This window comes from Momordica charantia (assembly GCF_013281855.1).
Source record: "Momordica charantia cultivar OHB3-1 chromosome 4 unlocalized genomic scaffold, Mcharantia_2.0 BLBB01000004.1, whole genome shotgun sequence".
In the NCBI taxonomy this organism is placed as follows: domain Eukaryota; kingdom Viridiplantae; phylum Streptophyta; class Magnoliopsida; order Cucurbitales; family Cucurbitaceae; genus Momordica; species Momordica charantia.
Window position 1 is genome coordinate 19,107,946 of NW_028275162.1, and position 8,761 is coordinate 19,116,706.

General features: G+C 34.8%; 1 protein-coding gene across 1 annotated transcript; it reads left to right on the forward strand.

The window, feature by feature from the left end:
• The first annotated feature begins 3,411 nt into the window (after nucleotides 1-3,411).
• LOC111010325 (uncharacterized) lies at nucleotides 3,412-5,497 on the forward strand. The gene is made up of 5 exons (XM_022283681.2): nucleotides 3,412-3,819; nucleotides 3,958-4,061; nucleotides 4,156-4,327; nucleotides 4,434-4,553; nucleotides 4,680-5,497. The coding sequence occupies exons 1-5, from the start codon at nucleotides 3,634-3,636 to the stop codon at nucleotides 5,259-5,261; spliced, it is 1,164 nt and encodes a 387-aa protein (XP_022139373.1). The 5' UTR covers nucleotides 3,412-3,633; the 3' UTR covers nucleotides 5,262-5,497.
• Nucleotides 5,498-8,761: the final 3,264 nt, after the last annotated feature.

Genomic DNA, 8,761 nt, shown 5'->3' on the forward strand with positions numbered 1-8,761 from the left:
CAGTTTCTTAAGGATCGAATTTGGTCTCAACTTCAAGGGTGGAAAGGGAAGCTCTTCTCTGTGGGAGGTAAAGAGGTTCTTTTGAAATCTGTAATTCAGGCGATACCGTGTTATACAATGAATTGTTTCCGCCTCCCGAAAAACCTAATCCATGAAATTCATATGTTGATGAGCCATTTCTGGTGGGGTGAACTTGATGAGGATCGTAAGTTGCACTGGGTTAGCTGGAAGCGCATGTGTTTGCCTAAATGTATGTGAGGCTTGGGGTTTCGTGATCTGGAATCGTTCAATCAGGCTTTGTTAGCTAAACAAGGGTGTCGGCTTCTCTCTGACCCGTCTTCCCTCCTTGCCCGAGTTCTGAAGTCCAAATATTTTAAGACTGGTGATTTTCTGAGTGCTCGGGCAGGATCCAATGCTTCTTTCATATGGTGGAGTCTCCTTTGGGGTCGGGATCTTCTTCGTGCTGGTCTTTGGTGGCGAGTGGGCAACGGTGAGTCCATTAGAGTTTATTCTGATAATTGGATTCCCATGGATGGGTCTTTGTACATTCGCTCACCGACTTCATTATCTGTGGATAGCTTAGTTTGTGATCTCCTATTACCTTCAGATCAGTGGGATGTGGAGAAAATTCGACAGCACTTTAGCGATGAGGAGGCTTCCTCAATTCTGAATATTCCGCTTGGTGTTAGTCTGCTGGATAAACTCATTTGGCATTATGACAAAAGGAGACAATACAATGTTAAAAGTGGGTACCGTCTTGCACAGCGCAGCATCGTTCATGGTTTGCCTTCCCCTTCTTCCCTCGAGTCTCTGTTACAGTGGTGGAAGGGGTTTTGGAAACTACAACTCCCTAGTAAAATTAATATTTTCGGATGGAGGTTATGCCTTGGCCATTTACCGACGGGGGAGAACCTCTCAGCCAAAGGAGTTTATATTCTGAATTGCTGCAGGTTTTGTGGCCAAAAGGGGGAAAGTGCAGCCCATGTGTTTTGGTTATGTAAAAAAGTGCGATCTATATGGCAGTGTTCTAAATTCTCCCATCTTCTCCATCTTTTGTGGGTGCCGGTGGGATCTGATGTGGGTCATTTTATGCGGGTGTGGACGGATCTAGTTTCTTGGCAGCATATTGGAGCTATTGTGGTGTTGTTGTGGGCTATTTGGAACGCGCGTAATCAAACTCCCCAACATTTCTCGTCAGGTGGCTCTTTGTCGGACATTGTTTCTTGGTCGGAAAATTACCTCCAGGTTTATCAAGCGGCTCAACGGAGTTCTACATCTGCTCCAGTGGTTTGTCGTCCTCCTCGGGTGGCTATCTGGCGTCCTCCTGCAGCGCCTCTCCTTAAGGTGAATGTGGATGCGGCTTTCAGAAAGGAATCTTTTGTAGCAGGGGTGGGTGTAATTATTCGGGATTCGGTCGGTTTTGTGTATCTTACAGTCGTTCGTCCGCTTGCTCGTGCTAGTGATGTTGATTGGGTGGAAGGCTTCGCGGTTTATGAGGGTATTCTCCTTACTGTGGAAGCAGATTTTATTCGGTTCCAGATCGAAACAGATTCACTCCGGATTTTTAATTTATTGACGACAGATTGTGTGAATGATTCTGAAGTTGGGGCTCTCTGCTCTATCATCATGCTTTTTTTGTTCTCTCATGTTGCGAGGGTTTCTTTTAGTTTTACACATAGGAATGGCAACGCCGCAGCCCATCTGTTAGCTCAACTGGCATTGACTTCACCTCACCTTCAAATCTGGGTGGAGGAATGGCCTAATGAGATCTCTTCGGTGTTGGCGGTGGATTGTAGATCTCGTTCTTAACTTTGTTTGTATTTTGCCTAAAAAAAAAAAGTATTCCATCTTCCTATTTCAATTTTGCCATATACTATGAATCAAGACTATAATTAGATTTGTAAAAAAAACGACTATAATTAGAAATCATTAATATTCCATTATCTTTAATCCATTTAACTTCTAAAAAATCTTTCATTTTCTTCATTTTCGAAAGATATATATTCACATAGTGGGTGAGGTATATACAAAATGTAAAGGGGAGAGCACTAAAAAAACTTGTGCGAAAGTGAGATTTTCGTTCTCACCATACTTAACTAAAGGACATAGTAGAAGTCGTTACAGGGAAGACAGATGACATAACAGTTGTAGTCGAGGTCGCAGAATGTGGTTGTTTTAAACTCCTATGCTAGGGGCGAGATCGAGAGAGAGAACGGTAGTGGTGAGCCAGAAGGAAAAAGCTGTTGAGACAGTAGCGGCACTAGATAGAAGAAGACAATAGTGAAAGGCGATACACTCGTGAAGAGAGAGGAGAGAAAATAGGTTTCTTGAATTTGTGCCTTTAGGTTTAGAAATACAAAATCCTTGTAGTCGGGCTTTGTTATTAGCTGAAGTTTATGTTTGAGCTACATTGATAATATTGGGTCGGTAGAGGTAAAAATAGGCGAGAACTATAGTAGGTAATTTAGGTAACTTTCCCACCTCTAATTTTAGAAACAAATTCGAACAAATAATGTATTGTATTATATAAATCAATTATTAATTTCATTAACATGTTTAAATTAAGTTTCAAATTTGTTGAATAATTAATTACTTTTTATTTAAAAATTATAATTACAAAAAAAATTATAAGTACATAATATATTGTGATATTTTTGGAAGATAAATGAAGAATTGTAATTAATCACGATAAAATATTGTTATAAAAAATCATGATAAAATATAATACGTAGACATTCACACAATATCGTATGTGTTGATTTAAATTCCAATAAAAAAAATTCATATGAAAAAAAATTAACGAAAATATTCACATAAATAAATAATTAGGAATTGTAAAAGGCACAATAAATAAATTATGAAAAGAAAATATGTTTAAATCAATATTTTGTATTATACAAAATTAGTATAATATAATATGAATATCTAAAATATTCATACAATAACCGTAAGATGCTGAAACCAATATCTTCAATTTTATAATTTTAATTAATTTTTATGTACTTTAAAATAAAACTTTAAAGTTCCATGTACATCACACGTATTTCTTACGAGTTAAAAATAAATTGAGATATTATATAATTTAATTAAAGTTTATTGTATATCTAAATGTAATATATAAATATAATTAATTGCATAAAATTGTTTATTAGTCGTACATTAATTAATTTAAACTATAAAATTAAAAATAAAAATAAAGAAAATTGATTAAAGAAAAGATAGGTAAAAATAATGAAGGGAAAAAAAATGTAAATAAGATGAATCATAGAAATGTATGGTTCAATAGAAACTCCCAACGACCTTCTAATGGAAGATATATGCTAATTAACGTACTATCACGATATTGGAAGTTAATCATAATTATAGTATATATATATATATTGGTTGTAAATGATAAATAAACCCAAAATTTGTCTCCATGGACCTGAGATTCTGAGAAGGCCGTAGTGACGTTCGGGAAGCGCGTTGGACAATTTTCCCAACAAAATTTTACGAGGCGAAGAGAGACTTCGGCCGTAAGAAAACTGAAACACACACAAAGCCCCGTTCCCACGCGCTTCAACAACATATATAAACCCCCACCGGCGCCGATCCCCTCACTCTTTTTCTTCCATTTCTCCGGCCGACGACGCCATGGGAAGGAAGCTCGACGCTCTTCTCGGAAGGAATTTCAGGGCCTCCAAGTTCCGTCCGCTCCTCAATCTCGCCCTCTCTCGCCTCGCCGTCCTCACCAACCAGCGCCATGTGAGGCGCTCTCAAGCTCGCTCTGATGCCCTCCAACTTCTCCAATTAGGCCACCACCACCGCGCTCTCCTTCGAGTTCGTCTCTCTCTCTCTCTCGCATTCAATTTCTGCTTTCCATTGTTTTTTTTTTCTTTTGAAATTTCATTTGATCTGTGTTGTGTTGTGTGCCCCAATTCGTCGGTTGAATTGAATTTGTTGATTTTTGTTTTGTAGGTTGAGCAAGTGATTAAGGAGCAGAATGCTTTGGATGCTTATGTTCTGATTGAAGGCTATCTCAATCTCTTGATCGAAAGGACCGACCTCCTCGAACAAGAAAGGTTTTCTGATTTGTCCGACATTCTGGAACATCCTGCTGTTTCTTTTCTTTTATGATCTGTTTTGATTGAATGTTTGGTTTATGCTCTAATTCAGAGAATGCCCTGAGGAATTGAAAGAGGCAGTATCGGGACTGATTTTTGCGGCTTCAAGATGTGGGGATTTTCCAGAACTTCAAGAGATCAAATCGGTTTTGACCACTCGCTTCGGCAAAGAGTTCACTGCTCGTGCTGTTGAATTACGGAACAACTGTGGAGTCGATCATTCGGTATTCTCATTTTTATGATTTCAATTTTGTCTTTCTCTGGCGATTTCATTTTGTTTTTCATGATCTGTTTCATTATTATTCATACCTTGTGCTCTGATTTCTGTAGATAATGCAAAAACTGTCTACCAGGCAGCCAAATTTGGAGAGCAGAATGAATGTGCTGGAAGCCATTGCTTCTGAGAATAACATTGTTCTGCAACTCGATGAACATCCTCTTTCCAATGAGGTATGAAACTTCATATAAACAAAATAGAAGAGTTTGATAGATATGTTGGGGGATGTTTGATCTTTTGAGAAACTTTTTTCGTTTTTTCTCTTAAATTGATTGGGATTCTGTTCTTGATTACCATAGGAAAAGTTTGCCCGAAACAGAAGGCAGAATTACCAGCAGGAGCCTAAGGCTGAAGTGGGGGACAATTTGCAATTCTCTGCTGATGTTCCATCTGGTTCTATGCAAGCTAAACAGAAGTACAAAGATGTGGCGGATGCAGCTCAAGCTGCTTTCGAATCAGCCGCTCAGGCGGCAGCGGCTGCCAGAGCTGCCATGGAGCTCTCCCGCTCTCAATCACAAGATCCTGATGATCCAAGCACCCCAAAACCTGGCTCTGGAAGTACAAATAAGAGACAAGAGCAAAAGAAATCCGAGGTAGAATCGAAACCGAAACAGGAAATCGAATACCAAAATCGAAGAGAAGAAGAAGAAGCAGGCAGCAAAATCACAGCAGAAGTGAAGAACTCAATGCCTGCTTCGTTTTCTCCAAGTAGAGAAGACAGTGAAATGGAGGAGCAGAGAGCTCCAAATGTTGAAACTGGCTTGGACATGGAAACAGAAACAAAGCCAGAACTCACAGAGGAAACTCAGAAGCCAAGCTTTGGCTTAAATCTGGAGAAGAAGCCAATGTCAGTGAGAACAAGGAGAGTTCGTGGATTCTGAAGAACATATGTAAATTTGTAATTGAAAATTGGGTTTTACGTGCCCATTTGGTTTTGGTTTTGGTTTCTTTCTAAATCTTTTTTTTTCCTTCTTTTTTGGTTTGGAAAGATCGTGGAAAGAGTGTGTAATTAAATGATTTAGGAATTTTGGTAATGTATGGGAATTCAACATTTTTGTTTGTTTACATGATGTATTGTATTCACAGGAATTTGACATATTGACCTTTTTATTTTTTATTTTTCCATCCCAATTATTTGTCCAAGTAAATTATTTCATTAATTTATTATTTAGAATTAAAATGTAAGCTAAATGTGCCAAATACCGGTCTCGTGACCTTTCAAAATTTTCTTTGTCCTTACAGCCTTCTTTAGATTAAAAATATTAATAAGTTAAAATTTATTAAGAAAAAAATTGACGTATCATTGTTATAATTACATAATTACATATTTAGTTACATAAATGTGCTATTTTGACGGGACAAATGAATTTTATTGACTAAACGTGCTTATTTGGACGTAAGGTGGGGCAAACGAATTTATTGATTGGTGGGTCGAATTTTTTAATGAGAGGTTCGACATGTTGACGGGTTCGACATTGACACATTTTTCCTCCATATCGACGATATATTAAATACCCATGACCCACCGCCTGAACGAGAATAGGAAGAGGGGGATGGGAGCCTCCGTCCCTTTCCGATGTGGGATTGAGACCGGAGGGATTTGCATATGTAGTTTTGCCTTTTTTTTTTTCCTCATTTCTTTCTTTTTCTTTCTTTTTCTATTTCTATTTCTAATATTAATATTAATATTATTTAAATTTATTTATTTATTTCAATTTTCACTATTAACTAATTGAATTTCTTCTTTCAATTTTTCTTTTCAAATTTAGTTACAAAATTTTCAAATTCATAATTTAATTTATAATAATTCAATATAATTAGGTATATATATCAATATTTTATATCTTGTTCAGTTATGTAATAAAACACTATATTGGTTAAAATTATTAATTATCAATAAAACACAATCCAGCAACATTGAACTTCAATTTACTAATTCAAATTATTTTTATCAATCTTCATTATCTTATTCCGACATTTTTATCGACATCAACATTTTCATAAGTAAATTACTCATATTTTTACATAGGATGGTTAGAAGTGATCGATTGTAGCTTAATTAAGCTACAATTAAAGTATTATTTACTAATTAAAATAATTTTTATTATTTTTCACAATTTCCGTGATTTTTTCCAAATATCTGTCGACATCGACATGTCTGTAAAATCGGGACCTCGATATTTCTATCGTCATCGACATTTTGAACCTTGGTTGGTAATAATTATCAAGGTATTCAATTGATAATTTAGCTAGATAATTAGAATCTAAATTTTATATAATTTATAATTAATTTATTAGTAATTTGAGATACATTAATTTAAAATTAATTACAAAAAAAGAAACAATTCAACATATTAATTAGCTAAAATTATTTAAATCACATCATTAAGAATCTAATTAATTTGCACTAAGAAGTAATAATCAATATATTATTTTTTATTATATCATATAAATTACAAACATAATTAATATAAAAAGGTAAGATATTTTGATTTATTTTAATGTTTTATAATCCCATAAAATGGTTGGAAATAATGGCACGAGCCAAACACATTTATTTACGTATAAATGTATTAATATTGTCCATGGTGGATGTGATTTCTCAACTCACAAGTGATGTGATGTAATTTGATCATATGAGGTGCATGTGTCTTATACCGTCAAGGCACAAGTTTCATTACCTCGATCATGATCTCTCTGACCAAGCCGACCAAGCCATATTAAATATTGTTTCCAAGTGGTTGGTTGAACCGCTTACTCCACTTCGACTCAACCTCTTCTTCGACAGATTCTACGACAACACGTCGAGTTTTGCGGCAATCTTAAAGAGTTGTTGAGGCATTGTCGTATGGTTGGGGATCTCGCCTATAAATAAGATCCATTTGCTCAATTAAAAGGTATGCGAATACTAACTTTTCTCTCGAGTTTAGTTCGGCCAGCTACAAACTTTAGCATCGGAGTGTGTTCTATTTTGCAGGTCACCCGTCCAACTCATCCTTCTAGCAGCTCTCAGTCTGAGTCGAAGTTCACAGAGTTGGTCATTTTTTTATCAAACACAACATTAAACACAAACATCATTTATTCCTGAAAAATTCCGATAAATTCTCATATAAAACAAAATGCAGTTATCTTTAAATTTCAATAATGCCCTCTTTAGGTTCGTAGGATTTAGGAGGATGCGTTTGGTTGGTCGGATTCAATAGGATTTAATGAAATTCAAAGTTGTATTTGATGTTTTCAATATTTTAGAATATGTGTTTGGTAGAAAATTTAGAATTAATTGAATCTCAATTTAAAAAATTGTTCAAGATGTTTAGTAATATATTTTCAAACAAATAATAGTTACCAACTAAATATTTTAGTTCAATCTAAAATAATATTAATTAATTTATTAAGACATATGTTATAAACTACAAATTTGGTAACATAATTAAGACAATAATTGATGCCAAATTGAGCTATGCTTAACGGTAATTGGTATATTTCTCCGACCAAGAGGTTGTGAGTTCCATCATCCATCCTCATGTATTGTACTCAAATTAAAAAAAAATTAAGACAATAATTGATTGATTAACCATCTATCTAAATTAAATTTCTTTGTCTGGATATTCGCCTAATGAAATATGAGAAAGGGAATTATTAATTTTGAGGTTTTTAATTTTGATAAAATATTTATTAAATTTAATATATTATTAATATTATTAATATATATAATAATTAAAATTATTAGAATATTAAACAGAGGCAAGATCAAGGATGAGACAGAGATTGTTTCCACCCATCTCTGTGGATTTGATCTCGTACGTAGTCAAATCGAGGATTTCCCGACGCGATCAGAGTAGATATCAGGTCCCACGGATTTTTTTCCATCCCTAGTCATTCCTCGTTCTCTTCCCCATTTTTAAACCTCTAGTTTTCTTTTCCTTTTTGGCTTTTTTAAGGCGACAACAACAACATGAGGTGTTTTGGGACAAAATCTATTCGGTAAAATATCTGTTCACCTAACTTTGATAAAAAAAAAATATATATATTAAGTTAATCTTATGTCATGCAGTGGTACGGTGGATCTAGGATTTTATGTCCAGAGAACAAATGCATATAAACATGATGAAAAAATATCAATTTTAAACTTAAACTTGGCAATGTGTATCAATTTACACCTTACGAGTGTTGTAATTTTCATTGAATTGCAAATTTTACCCTTTAATAGATTTTGATTTGAAAAATTGTTGAAAACAATACGTCGTGTGTCAAATGAAAACAAAATTGATAGGATGTAGGAAAAAAAACGATAATAGAGTTACTTTTTTAACTTAAAACGACAATAGAGTTACTTTTTTAGCTTAAATTTATATGTTTTGGCCGATTATTAAACCGTAGA

Coding starts and splice junctions, on each gene's coding strand:
- LOC111010325 (XM_022283681.2), top strand. CDS start 3,634: ATGGGAAGGAAGCTCGACGCTCTTCTCGGAAGGAATTTCAGGGCCTCC. Junction 4,328..4,433: donor ACTGTGGAGTCGATCATTCG/GTATTCTCATTT, acceptor TGATTTCTGTAG/ATAATGCAAAAACTGTCTAC. Junction 4,554..4,679: donor AACATCCTCTTTCCAATGAG/GTATGAAACTTC, acceptor TGATTACCATAG/GAAAAGTTTGCCCGAAACAG.